Raw genomic sequence first — 14,497 nt, 5'->3', positions numbered from 1 at the left:
CAGTTTCAAAAAAAAAAAAAGCTCTATGTCTACGAATTTTTTTTTTTTTTTTTTTTTGCGGTACGCGGGCCTCTCACTGTTGTGGCCTCTCCCATTGCGGAGCACAGGCTCCGGACGCACAGGCTCAGCAGCCATGGCTCACGGGCCCAGCCGCTCCGCGGCATGTGGGATCCTCCCGGGCCAGGGCACGGACCCGTGTCCCCTGCATCGGCAGGCGGACTCTCAACCACTGCGCCACCAGGGAAGCCCTAAGAAATATTCTTGAGAGGCACAAGGATTGTAAACACAAATTTTAATTCTAAACAGGGAAAACTGGTTGCCCTGATCTGTATCCTGCCTCTGCCACTGGGTGGTTGGTTGGATGATCTTGGGCAAGTTATTTATCCTGTTTCTTCACACACTTACCGCCAGGGGTGTGAAGTAAATGAAATGGCACGTGTGAGCTGCCTAGCAAATATCAAATGCTCAGAAAAGGTCAATGTGTCTTCTTCCCCCTGTTGTACTAATCGTAAGGCTGTGGGAAACTGAAATCCCTTTCCAGCTTAAGGGTCCCTTCATTCATGCCATCTGCAACCGGCCAGGACAATGTTCAGGTTATGATAAGACCTTTCAACTGCAATCAGTTACTAATACTCCACCTCTGGCTCCTGGGCTGTATAGGGAAAGGCTTTCCTGTTGGCTGGGATGTACAGAAAGGTGGAGACCGGCACGCACATACTGCTGCTGGGAAGGCAAATGGGAACCAATGGTTTGGAGAACAATTCGGCAATATCTAGTGTGAAGAAGCACACATAGGTACACGTACCAAACGTGCAAAGGAATAACCTAAATGTTCATCAGTAGGTGAGTAGATAAATAAATTAACATGTATCCATCTCAAAACTTCAATGCTGAGTGAAAAAGCCGAGAGGTGGAAAGATTGATTCAGTACGGTGACCTTTGTACAATTAAAAACATATATATACTAATACATTTGTTTATTGACACTTATTTGCAGTAAAAGAATAAAAACAGACTTCTAGAACACATCCCAAATCCAGAAGAAGATGGCTATCCAGGGATGGAGCAGATGGGAGACAAAGATTTCAACCCTAAGTGTAATTTTCTTTCTTTTATTAAAAAATCTGAAGCAAAAAAAACCCCCATAAAACAAAAAAACAAAAGATAAGATGTCAATACTTGTTCATTCTGGAGCATGAGAACACTAACGTGCTATGTTATTTTCTGCTTCTCAGTTTCGGGGGGCTGGGTTATAGACAATGTACGTGTTCAGCTCTAACAGACAGTGCCAAACAGCTCCCCACAGCGGTGGCATCAACTCCCACTCCCGCAGCGTTAGAGAGCTCCTCCACATCCTCACCAACCCTCGCCAGTGTTTGTTGCCTTGCTCTACTTTTCAAATTTTTAAATAAAAGACATTTCCGAGACTTCCCTGGAGGTCCAGTGGTTAACACTCCGTACTTCCAACACAGGGTGTGCGGGTTCGATCCCTGGTCGGGGAAGTAAGATCCCACATGCTGCATGGTGTGGCAAAAAAAAAAAATTCCATACTGCACATGGGTCCTAGAGCCACCATGACACACTTGCCTAAAAAATAAACTATCTGTTCTGTTAACGACAAAGAAGGTTGTACAGGTCACTATAATCTCTCTCCTCTGAGGGAAATGTGGTAGCAAGCTTTACTTCCAAAATAGTTGAGTGATACAGCTCTATCTGTAACCTGGGTCCAACATACTAGCCAGGAAGTGTGCAGCCTGAGGGGACAGTGGGAGCTCACAGAGGCCTTTTAGAGCCCCGCAGCAGACCTCCTTGGGTTCTTGGCAGCTGTCTGCCTGTCCAGTGCTCCTTGCTGTAGAGAAACCTAACTCTGCATGTTAAAGTCTTATATGCCAGAAAGTGATGGTTAGTTTCTGAAATACTCACATAAGGATTCCTCAAAATAAGTTCCCTAACGCCACTTAAAATGTGATTCAATATAGTGGAGGATAGTCAATATATTCAATCTGTATATATTACCGTCGGATGCTACAAGTCTATAAGTATACTCACTACAAATAACACATTATAGTGATGGTGAAAAAGAAAAAAGCGAGAAAGGAAAAAGAAAATATGGTGCTGTCTTTTGCCATTAAAGAAATGGCGCTATCCAGTTTCCAAAACCCTGGGAGCAGAGTGTTTAAACCAGGGCACGCAGGCAATGGTGGAGAAATGGGCTCCTTCAACCTCTCTGGACCTCGGCTCCCCCATGTGCGATGGGGCCGTAAACGGAACCTATGTCACCGAGACAGCTGGAAATCAGCGCACGTGAGAGTTTGATTTACAGACTCACATAGGGTAAGCGCTCGAAGAACGTCTGCTGCTAAGCAGAGGCGAGTGATTGTACTCCTCTTGTCAGGCATGAATTTGAAGAAACATTGCAACGTACATATCGATACAGAAAAGTGACAGGAAAATTAGCTTTGGGGGGTCAAAGGAAAGAGCAGGATGACCAGCATCGGATGGAAACCTACGTTAAGCATGTGAAGATGTTTATCTCTGTCTTTGAAGGACTTGTCTTGAAAGATAAAGGAAAGAGTTTTGAATTTTAGCCTAACAAGACAGAAAATGAGACTGGACCTGTTAAAAAGAAATAAGCCCCCAAACAAAAGCCATTAACTGCCGAAGAGAGAAAAGGAAAATCCTTACTAATGCACTTGACACAACTGGCTATGAGTTAATGTCAAGGTGCAGAAGAAACGCTGTAACGATACAAGCACCTGATTTCTGTGTGGCATGGCATACACGGCGTCGCTGAGGCTTGCCTCTTCTTTGCAAGCACTTGTGTCCCCCGACTCCCTGCGGCTGCATGACAGGTGCGTGTCAGTGTCCTCTTCCTCCTCGTAGCCCAGCATTTCAAACGATGGCAAAGAAGATCTTCTTCCAGTCTCATTCTGCCTATGTGGTCTGTATTAGAACATTCAAGAGCAAAATAAACAAACAAGCCACTTAATGCTTCACATAGGTTCATATACGTGTATTAAATGCACCGCCTCAAGTTCCACTGTAAAGTATTACGACCACATTACAAAACATACAGAAGCTAAAGGGTGATATCATCCACAATTCCATCTCTTTGTACACTGTTAGCATTCCTTTCTAGCTTTTCACCTACGTTTGTATAGTTATTATCACTGCATACATATACAATTTGCCTCCTCGTTAACAAGTTTTTAAAGTCAAAAGGTTAGGTTCATACACCAGTTTTATCACCCGTTCCCCTTACTTAGGTTTTTTCCCCCAATTTTCACCATCATAAATAACCCTGTAATGAATGTTAATGTGTAGCAAATCTCTTCTGTATTGAGGATTAGTCCCATAAAACAAACAACCATATGGAGAACTGCTGAGTCAAACAGTATAAACACACACACACACGGAAAGTACACCACCAACAGCAGGAACATTTCGTGGGTCCACACGCGTCTGCGCAAAATCGTTTCCCCAACCTGCAACTATGTTGGTAATAATTTTCTAAAACTTGCCAAAATAACTGAAATCTCACTGTAAAAATGTGCATTTCTTCCTGAGACTGGATATTTTTCCATGTATTTGGACGTGAGCCCTGGTTCCTCTACTGTGAATTGTCTGCTCATGGCCTTTGTCCATTTATCTACTCTGCTTCTAGTACGTCCATTCCAATTTGAAATTAACTTTTCCATCTACTAAAGTTAAAACCCTGACTTTGTATTTACTACAAATATTTTCCCATTCTATTGATCTTATTTTGACTATAAATTTTTTTAACATACAGATGATTTAAAAAAAAATTTTTTTTTAACCTTCCAAATTCTTAGCTCGGAAGCACACAGCAGGCATCTCTCTCTGAGAGGCTTGATAAGATTGGATATAGGATTTCATGGTCTTATTTCTATGTATATAAAAATTAATCCTTTCATTCAATAAGAATTTGTTTTGGTGTATGAATTAGGAAAGGCTCAAAGCTGATTTTTTTCTAATACTGCTAATGAATATACTGTTGAATCCTTTCCTTTCCCTTCATCTGGGGGGCTGCCTTTATTAAAGATTCAATATGCCTGCAAACACTAGGCTCACCTCAGGGTATTCACATGCACCTCTCTATCACTGAGCCAGCACTCCTCTACTTTAACTACTTCAACTAAACGTTTTAAAATATGATGGGGCTGGGGCTTCCCTGGTAGCGCAGTGGTTAAGAATCCACCTGCCAATGCAGGGGACAGGGGTTTGAACCCTGGTCCAGGAAAATCCCACATGCCGCAGAGCAACTGAGCTCGTGCGCCACAACTACTGAACTGGTGCACCACAACTACTGAAGCCCGTGCACCTAGAGCCCATGCTCCACAACAAGAAAAGCCACTGCAGTGAGAAGCCCGCGCACCGCGATGAAGAGTAGCCCCCGCTTGCCATAACTAGAGAAAGCCCGCGTGCAGCAACGAAGATCCAACGCAGCCAAAGATAAATAAATAAAATAAGTACATTTATTAAAATATATATATATATATATATATATATATATATATATATATATGATGGGGCTAATGCAGCCCTCCCCCTGAATCACTATTCTTCCTTTCCAGATTTCCTCTTATGGTCTTATCTGCCTATTTTTTACAATGAATTTCAGAATCACTTCCTCATCTTCAGTTCTTATTCAGCCAAAGTATAAATTCTTACCAGGAGAAAAACAGGCTATATTCAAACATCTCAGAAATGGAGTCAAGATTAAAATTCAAAAACCAAAAATATAAACACATCCTAGAAGGAAATATGTGAGCATTTGTATAATGCTGTAATAGGGAAAATCTTCCTAGATTTGACAATAATGTCAGAAACTACAAAGAATGATAGCTCTTAATACATAAAAAATAAAGAATATTTTGGTATGTTAAAAAAAAAAAAAACCCTCAAAAACCAACATTGGATAAACATGGCAGATACAAGGCAAATCTAGTGATGCATCCCCCACCTCCACCCCACAAGCCCTTAAAGTCCTCAGGGTCTTCCCATGGCTCCTGGGGGAGATACCAAACCTCAGAACAGGATACCAAAGGCACCCCCAGCCTGCCCACTCCTCCAGCACCATCTCGGATGACTCCCCACCTCACTTGACTCCTCCCAGACACAAATGTCTTCCTTCAGGTGCTCACATGTGTCATGCGCCCTCTTCTCTCACCCTAGCCCCACACTGACCCCCTCCCAACCCATTCCCAGTTGGTTCCTGTATAGCCCGCAGCTCTCCCCCAGTGCCCTCTCCCTCAGGAGGAAAGCTTCCTGACTCCTGGCCCTATGTCAGCTCTAATCCAGCTCAAGCAGTAGAGAAAGTGATGTTAAAGAAGAAAGGTTACAGTAGGCGTCAACAAAGGTAAATTCAGTGTGACCGTTCAGAGAGGAGATACACGAGAAGTGGGGACTGACAACTCTCACCATCTAGGTTGTGGCTAAAAGCAGCACTGAATTCACCAGCTCAGTGCTGCCATGAAAGCAACCGGTGTCTTCACAAGCTATAATTTAACAAGATCCACTCGAGAGAAAATTCAGATACAATTCAAGACCGATTAATGTCCCAAGACAGTGTCCCTTTGACATTGGTGATGAAAACCTGAGTACTAAGCTCTAGTCCTAGCCACATGCACCCACATGCACACACACATGCTCAGAGCTGCCCTGCCTCTGCCCCGAGAGGAAGCTGAACCCGTGACATGGTCCTTACTGATGCCTCAGCTCCGAGGTGGTGGCATAGGGCTCGATGAAACTGTCCTTTTCAATGTAGGTCGTGTCACTCTCAGAGTGGGATCTCCGGCGAGGCTGAGGAATGGCAACAGTCCGGCCAGTCAATGTTGTTGCTAGAATGGCTGCAGCCAGAGCAGATCTACGGACAAAAACATCCCAGTGAGCCAGTGAGACACGAACCCTCAAGCTTAAGGCTGAACAACAGGATACATGAATTAATCAAGGTTTACTTTCAGTTCTACAGTGTTCGGTGTGTATCTACTGGCGACATGCCTGTAACCTGTTATGTGCCATCGCACAATCTCACTTCATTCTCACAGCAACTGTATGAATGGATATTACTGTCATCTCCATTTTTCAAAGACATTAAATGACTTGTCTAAGCTTTCCTAGCTAATGGGAGATGAAACCAGGTCTGTAATCCAGGCAGTCTATATTCATGTAGTGTTCGTATTAAAATGAAAGATCAGAATGGCAAAAACAAAAAAAGGAATTTGAAAATTTTGTAAATTATTCAAAACTATAATTAAGGCCAGACAGAGTAATGGGCTTACCCTCCCGCTTGAAAAAGCAAAATAATTAATTGTCCCGGCTTACTGCCTGAGAAAACTTCCAGGTCACAGCACAGGGAGGAGGAAATGAGGTGGAGCCAGGCCGAGCTGTGGAAATGGAGTGGAGAGCCAGGGAACACCAAGGCAGATAGAATTTGCAGGACCGAGTACCAGAAAGGAAAGAGCTGAACAGAGAGAACTCCAGAAACCTGCAGAAGGCCCCCTGAGTGCTCAGCAAAATGCTCCGCAGTGCAAGAGTGTGAGGGCACTACAGAAGGCTGGGGGAGAGCCATCCACGAGGATGAGACGAACAGTGCCAGGTGCTTACACAGGGCTGGGGACAGTGACTGTTCCCACCAGACAGATGGGAAAACATTATAATTCATGGGTACTCCAAAGGTGGTGGAGAATAAGTAGCCCTGGATTGAACACTGCTCCAGACCCTGCCTAACAAATCATAAAAGCAAGACCCAAAAGATCAAACTGGTTCCAAGTAATTTAACTGCATCCCAGAACAAAATTCAAGAAGACTTACAGGAATACAAAAATATCCAGCACTCAACAAGGTAAAACTCACAAAAGTGTCTAGTATGCAAACATACATAAACTAGGCATGCAAAGAGACAGAAAAACATGACCCATAATGAAGAGAATAATCAATCCAAACCCATTCAGAACTGACACGTTAGAAGTAACAGAGAGGGACATTAAGACAGTTATTATAATTATGCTCCATATGTTCCAAAAGGTAAGTAGAGAAATGGACTATTATTAAAAAGACTTGAACTTCAGGAGATGGAAATTACACTGGATGGGATTAACAGCAGGTTAGTGAAATTAAAGGTAAAACAATAGAAAACAACCAAAATGAAATACAGAGAGGAAAAAATAACTTAAAGAGCATAGTAAGATATGAGATAAAAAAAGCTATTGTTTTATGTTTTAAGCCACTAAGTTTTGGGAACTCCCTGGCAGTCCAGTGGTTAGGACTCCGTGCTTTCACTGCCGAGGGCCCGGGTTCAATCCCTGGTCGGGGAACTAAGATCCCGCAAGCCACACGGCATGGCAAAGAAAAAAAAAAGCCACTAAGTTTTGGTGTAATTACTTACATGGCAATAGATAACTTTCATCAAATGGTGCTGGAACAACTGGATACCCACGTGCAAAAAAGTGAACTTGAATCCACACCTCCCACACCATACACAAAAATTAACTCAAAATGCATCACAGACCTAAATGTAAAGGCTAAAACTATAAAACTTCTAGAAGAAAATATAGGAGAAAATGCTTTATGACCTTGGGTTAGGCAAAGATTTCTTAGATATGATACTGAAATCATGATCTGTAAAAGAAAAAGTTGACAAGCTGAACTTCATAAACATTAAGAATTTCCGCTCTCTGGAAGGCTATTAAGAAAATGAAAAGATAAGCCATAGATGGGGAGAGAATCTTTGCAAATCACATATTTGTATGTGATTTGTATGTGATACAAGAACTTGTATCCAGAATATATATCCAGAATAGTGTATATATACAGTAATAGGAACAAAACCCAATTTTTTAAAGTGGGCAAAAGATTTGAACAGATACTTTACCAAAGAAGATATATAATGGCAAATAAGCACATGAAAAGATGTTCAACACCACTAGTCACTAGAGAAATGCAAAATAAAACCATAAAGATACCACTACACACCTATTAGAATGTCCAAAATTTAAAAGACTGGCTAAGACAATCCCTTCAACCTGGGCCTGGCAGAATGGCTCTCACAAAGAAGGGTGGAGAGAAGAAGGGGCCAGTCTGCCATCAATGAGGTGGTGACCAGAGAATAACCCACCAACATTCACAAGCACATCCATGGAGCAAGCTTCAAGAAAGGTGCCCCTTGGACACCTGAAGAGATCCAGAAATTTGCCAGGAAGTTGATGGGAACCACAGATGTGCACATGGACTCCAGGCTCAACAAAACTGTCTGGGCCAAAGGAATAAGGACCATCCCATACTTTATCAGTATGGTTGTCCAGAAAGTGTAGTGAAGATGAAGATTCACCAAACAAGCTCTGTATATTGTTATCTATGCACCTGTCACCACGTTCAAAAACCTATAGACAGGGACTTCCCTGGTGGTGCAGTGGTTAAGAATCTGCCTGCCAAGGCAGGGGACATGGGTTCGAGCCCTGGTCTGGGAAGATCCCACATGCCGCGGAGCAACTAAGCCCGTGTGCCACAACTACTGAGCCTGCGCTCTAGAGCCCGCGAGCCACAACCACTGAGCCCATACACCACAACTACTGAAGCCCGTGCGCCTAGAACCCGTGTGCCACAACAAGAGAAGCCACTGCAATGAGAAGCCTGCACACAGCAACAAAGAGTAGCCCCCACTCACCACAACTAGAGAAAGCCCGTGCACAGCAATGAAGACCCAACACAACCAAAAATAAATAAATAAATAAATAAAAACCAAAAAAAACCCTATAGACAGTCAACGTGAATGACAGCTAATGGCTAATTGTCAAATAGTTACAAAGCCACAGACACAGACACAGACACACACCTGATCAAACCAAGTATTGGTGAGCACGTGAAGAAAACGGAACTCATACCCTGCTGGTGGGAACATATATGGAATAACAACTTTGGAAATAGCTTGGCAGTTTCTTAATAGGTTAAATATATCCCTAGTATATGACCCACCTATTCCACTCCTAAATATTTACCCAAGAGAAATGACACCACAGGTCCAAAGATTTGTGCACAAATATTCATAGCAGCTTTATTTCTAGTAGCCAAGAAACTAGAAACCACTCAAATATCCATCAACAGGTCAATGGACAAACAGTGGCATATTCATATAATGGAATACCACTCAGCAATTAAAAGGATGGATTACTGATTTTCACATCAATATGGATGAATCTCAAAATAATCATGCTGAGTGAAAGAACCCAGCATAAGTGTTTTGTATAATTCCATTTATATAAAAGTCTAGAAAATGGAGGCTAATCTTATAGTGATAGAAAGCAGATCGATGGCGGCCTGGGATGGGGATGAGGGCGGGCTGGGCCGAGGTATGGGAAGTGAGAGGGGGAAGGAGGGAGGAATTACAAAGGGGCACGAGGAAACTTGAGGGGATGATAGATACATTTATTATCTTGATTATGGTGAGGGTCTCACACGTATAAACATAGGTCATAACATCAAATTATTCATTTAAATATGTACAGTTCATTGTACATCCATTATATAATAAAACTGCTTTTAAAAAGATAAAAGACTATCTAAAGCAAAAATAAGAACACCATATTGTGGGGTTTATAACATATAAAATTAAAACGTATAACGACAGTAGCAAAGGAAGGAGGAAACAGAAGTGATTGCTGGAAGATTCTTACACTATTACGCTAGACGCGAAGTGGAATAATGTCAGAGGTTAATTTAAATGTTAGTTTTTAGAGTAAAATAACCTAGAAATCGGCCAAATTTGCCAAAACCATGTTGATTATTTGGGGCTAATAAAGATTATAATCCAGAAATATATTTTTTAGAAAACACAGGAGACTACAAAGATTTTTCTAACGAGTCTACAGCATGCTTGCCGCGAAATGATGTGGTCTGTTGTTTGTTTTTCTGCTTTATAATGGAATGTGAAGCTAACTCTCTCACTACTGCTGCTACATAAACATTATGTAGCACATAAACATATGCTACATAAACACCACTTAAGGGTTGTTCACACAAACACTGAAGAGCCAGACAGACCTACAAGTCCATCGCAGCGATGCCACCACCCACCAGCCGTGAGACTCTGGGCCAATGACTAACACTTGAGCTCAAAACAGAGATGCCAACAGGACCTCTCTCACAGAATCGTTGAGAGAGGATGAAATGAAACAGTACTTCTTAAGCAGGGACCAGAGTCCTTGGCACAGAGGAAACACTAATAAATGGCTATTCTTGTTATCAAGATCGTACCGAAGGAAAAAACAAACGCTAAAAATATTTCAAAGTGTTTATTATCAGGAGGCATACAATATTCCAGTTTCAAAGAACACTAAAAGAAGGTACCACCCTTGAGTGAAATTATTTCTTATTGTTAACAGTTAAGCCATGTATCCATGTATTTCATGGATTAAAAAGAAAGTCTAAAATTCTCCTGTGCCTAAAATTTTGGAGGGCATAGGCAGGGGTCTTAGGTATAAAAGAAGTCAGCTCTCTGGTGTGTTAGGAGCACTGAAGGATAGGGGAACCTCGGGCCCTGGCAAGTGAGCTCACTTCTCCTTCCTTCCTGCAAAGCAGTTCTTCTGAAAGGCAGACTTGCGTTTAAAAAGAAAATTATGCGCACATTTCAAATTCCTTTCAACATACTATCAACCTAAATATTTGTGCTTCATTGTTTTATATTTTGAAAAATTGCATTCAATTATGACATGTGAGAACTCCACAGACCTGAAAGGAACAGACCATTATCCCACGGAGAAACCATATTAAGTGCTTCGTTATGGAACCGTGATATGTATTTCAAAGGACATGATTCTAATCACCCTCCTTGTGATTTTCTTACCCATCTGAACGGTTCCGGGACCCAGCACTTGGTGGCTGAGCTCAGGGTGACTTCAGTGCCTGCTCACCTGAGACTCACCTTGGTCTCTCTGGAGAGGGGTTGGGGCTGCGTGGAGGAGGTGTGCGGGGCACAGCTGGCTTCGGTGCGATGCTGGCTGCAGGGAGAAGGCCATGGATGATGCGTTTCTGCACAAATGAAACCCAGCAGAGATCAATGGGATCATCTCTGGGGACTGCGACCACGCCTCCCTGGGCCTGGGAGGGAACACCTGCACTGGTCACCCAGGGATCTAGTCACACCAGGAGGCCCACTCCTCCCCCGGCCATCCTCAAGCCCCATCTGGCCAGGCACACGTGCCCATGCAGGGAGCACCATAGAGCTGCCCTCGGTGGGGACCCTCTGGCCCTTCCTTCCTCAGGACAGCTTCCCTGACCATCCCGCAGAGTCACCCTCCAGCACCCCCAACTGGTCTCACAGCACTGCCCCTGATGACCCTACTTACTCACTTGCCACCTCCACGACCGGCCGGATGGAAGCTTCCTAAGAGCATGCAACCTTCTTGTCTTTATCAACCCTGGAACTCTGGCACTTAGCACATTGTCTAACATCCGGTAGGGGCTTAATGAGGATTTTAGGTAGTTTATCTCAAAGATGCAGAGTAACAAAAACTAGTTCTTACACACAATGAAAGTCGGAGAACCCTGTTTTAGGCAACTGGGAGGCCCTGAGAAGTTACTGAGTGTAACCCAGTCTTCATTTTCTGTGCACCAGCCATTCAATTGTATCTACTAGAGGCAAAACGCCATGACAGCGTTTCATGACAATGAAGAAACCTTGTCCTCATCTTTAAGGAGGGACAGTACAGAGGAGAAACACCCAGATATTTATAATACAACACAGAATCATGGAAAGTGCCAAGGGAGAGGTAAAGACAAAGTGCTGAGGTGACCCAGGGAGGGAAGGGCTCCTTGAGATCTGGGGGCCAGCAAGGAGACCACTGATGTCCTGTTGGAGAAAATCTCAGAGCATTTAGACTGGGTCTTCAAAGATGGCCACTGCTCTCACATTTGGGAAATGCGACAGGAAGGCATTCCAGGAGGAGGGAGCAACAGGAACAGGGGAATGAAGCAAGACCTTAGTGGCAGAGTGTTCTAGAAATACGCACTCCAGTTCGCTGGAATACAGAGGCATCTGAGTTGGAGAGGCTAGAAAAATGAGCTGGAGTCAGAGTGGGGACTGTTTCCATTTAAGAGTTTTGATACCAGACTAAGGAGATCTTGTGACCTAGGAGAAGCACCCACTGAAACTGGCCCTGGGGAAGACTTATCAGGCTGGGGTGGGCACAAGGTACGGGGGTGGAAAGGAAGGTGAAACCCAGGGGCAGAGCCAGGGTCTGGGCATCCTTCAGGAGTGAGGGATGAGCAGACCTTCCAAATGTCTTCTGCAGCCCTCCCACCCCCACCCCAGTCCCACGTGCATGGCCAACCCCAAGAGCAGGTATTCCAGAGCAGCCACTGCTGAATCCCACCATTCGCCAGGATATACACTTGGCTGCCGCCTCCCCCATCCCCCACTGCCTGGCAGATGCTCAAGGACAAGAAAGGCTTTTCTTCACCTTTGAATCCCCAGGGGCTGGCATCCAGAAGGTCCTTCAAAAAGGCCTCGTGAGTTTTGTTTATTTATTTATTTATTTATTTATTTATTTATTTTGATGGAGTGAATCTCCCATAGTATGCTGAACATTTCTCCCTGTACCACGATAATCATTTCCTAACTATGGTTCTCCTGCCTCTAGTCTCTAATAAAACACAGGATGATCCTATCTCAAACCAGCATGAAAACTCTCGGGATGACAGAGAAATGTCCTCTCCTGGCACAGAAGGCTGCTACCAGCTGGTTCCTATCAATGGCCCCAGATTCTTTTCTGGCGGGCCCTCCTCATCTCTACACATGCTGCAGCACTCAGAATTGCCTTCCTGTTCCCACATAGGAAATGACTCTTTGTCAGACTTTTGTACATGCTGTTTTCTCCACCTGGAATTCTGTTTCCTTACTCCTCCCAAGGCCCAGGTCAACTCTCTGGGCTGACTTTGCTGCCCCTTCCCTGGTATATGCCTCTTCAGTACTTTTTCCCCTCACCATTTTGTGTTGAATGACTTTTAGGTTTGTCTACCCTTTAGCCTTTGGGGCCATAGACTGTCAATCAATTGTGGGTATCTGGCACACACACAGTAGGAACTCAGTAACGCAATAAAAACCTCAATAAAGATGCTGAGTTAGCAAAATTGCAATGGAAAAATATGCTTCAACTATGCCTTCCTTGCTTCTCAATATCCACCTGTCTAAAATGACTTCAGCAGGTCACAGGGCTGAGAACAGGATGCCAAGTCAGACATGCTTTCTGATCCCAGTCTGAAACGGAGTTCAGGAGTACCCTTATCAAAATGCTTTCTCTGCATTTAAAGTATTAAGTTTATGGAGAACTGGATGTAAGTAGGTCTGGGGTTTCACCAGGCAAATATGGAAAAGGGAGACAGGAGCAACGCCATTGGGGTGGGGGCCAGTGGTTACAAAGAAGTATCACAGAATCAGGAATTAGGGCTGGGAAAGAGAAAAATGAGGACATTGGTAGAACCAACAGACGGGGAGAGGGGAGGATGTCAAAGAATTGTCGGTATCAGGGTACTAAAGGAACTGAGCAGCTTCCTAGTAGGAGGAGGGGTCAGAGAATGAGCCTGGAAGTGTGCGCCCGCAGCGACAGAGTGGCCATGGTAAGGTCTGGAGGGAAGCATTCCAGGCAGAAGAAAGAGCAAAGACAAAGGCCTGAATAAACCTAAAGGTGGGAATAGCTGGAGCGTCTGTGTGTGTGACCTGTGGGCACGATCAGAATTGCATTTTAAAAGAATCCCTTTGGCTGCTTTGTGGAGAACGGACCTCGGGGAAGGGCAGGAACGGAGACCGAGAAATAGGGAGGAACTGCTGCAGCAGTGCAGGTAGATGATGGAGGCCGGGGTGGGGGCGGGGACGGCTGCCAGATGCATTTGGTGGGTGGAATCTATGGAACTTGCTGGTGGGGTGTACATGGTGCGTGGCGGAGGAAAGAAACAAGAATAACTTCCCACAGAGGAATATTCAGTAGTGGAGCAAGTTTATGCCGGCAGGAGTGAACTCCCCGACACCGGAGCGAAAGTTACAGGTGAGACAGGGCGAGTCCTATCGACTGAGGCCGACACTGGGATAGAGGATCCGTGTTCCAAACACGAAAATTCAGGGCTTCTCGAAAGAAAAACCAATTCCTCTTGTGCCGCTACCTTGCCTCCATCCCAAATCCCAACCCCTTCCCACTTAACTCCCGGCCCCACGGGCCAGAGCGCAGGCCGGGCGCAGATATACTTACAAACTGCCTCTTTCCGCCTCTCCGGAACCCCAGGAGCATCCTTGCTGCGGGGGTTGGCGAGACCGGCACTGGACTGACAAGCAGATATCGGAGCCGAGCACCACTCCCTAAAGTGGGCCGCCTCCAGCTGGCCTAGCCCCAGACGCCTTTTGTAGGCAACAGACTTCGCAACAACCACGTCTGCCATTGGCTCTGCTTTTCCCAAGACCAATCAGAGCGAAAGTTACTTCACACCCGTC

At 44.4% G+C, this 14,497-nt stretch overlaps 1 protein-coding gene across 6 annotated transcripts in view; it reads right to left on the bottom strand.

The window, feature by feature from the left end:
- Nucleotides 1–14,445, bottom strand: part of CEP89 (centrosomal protein 89) — an 83,838-nt gene extending 69,393 nt beyond the window's left edge. For 4 of the 6 annotated variants that reach the window (XM_055078976.1, XM_055078977.1, XM_055078978.1 and 1 more), the window contains exons 1-4: nucleotides 14,259–14,445; nucleotides 10,940–11,015; nucleotides 5,729–5,887; nucleotides 2,757–2,943 (exon numbers count right to left, since the gene is read on the bottom strand). In XM_055078976.1, the coding sequence (XP_054934951.1) occupies nucleotides 2,757–2,943; nucleotides 5,729–5,887; nucleotides 10,940–11,015; nucleotides 14,259–14,445 (609 nt within the window). Of the gene's footprint in view, nucleotides 1–2,756; nucleotides 2,944–5,728; nucleotides 5,888–10,939; nucleotides 11,047–14,258 lie in introns of all 6 variants that reach the window. The other 2 variants (XM_007101650.4, XM_007101652.4) reach the window with 1 other exon arrangement.
- Nucleotides 14,446–14,497: the final 52 nt, after the last annotated feature.

This window comes from Physeter macrocephalus, chromosome 17 (assembly GCF_002837175.3).
Source record: "Physeter macrocephalus isolate SW-GA chromosome 17, ASM283717v5, whole genome shotgun sequence".
NCBI lineage: Eukaryota > Metazoa > Chordata > Mammalia > Artiodactyla > Physeteridae > Physeter > Physeter macrocephalus.
This window is presented reverse-complemented; position numbering and strand designations above follow the sequence as displayed.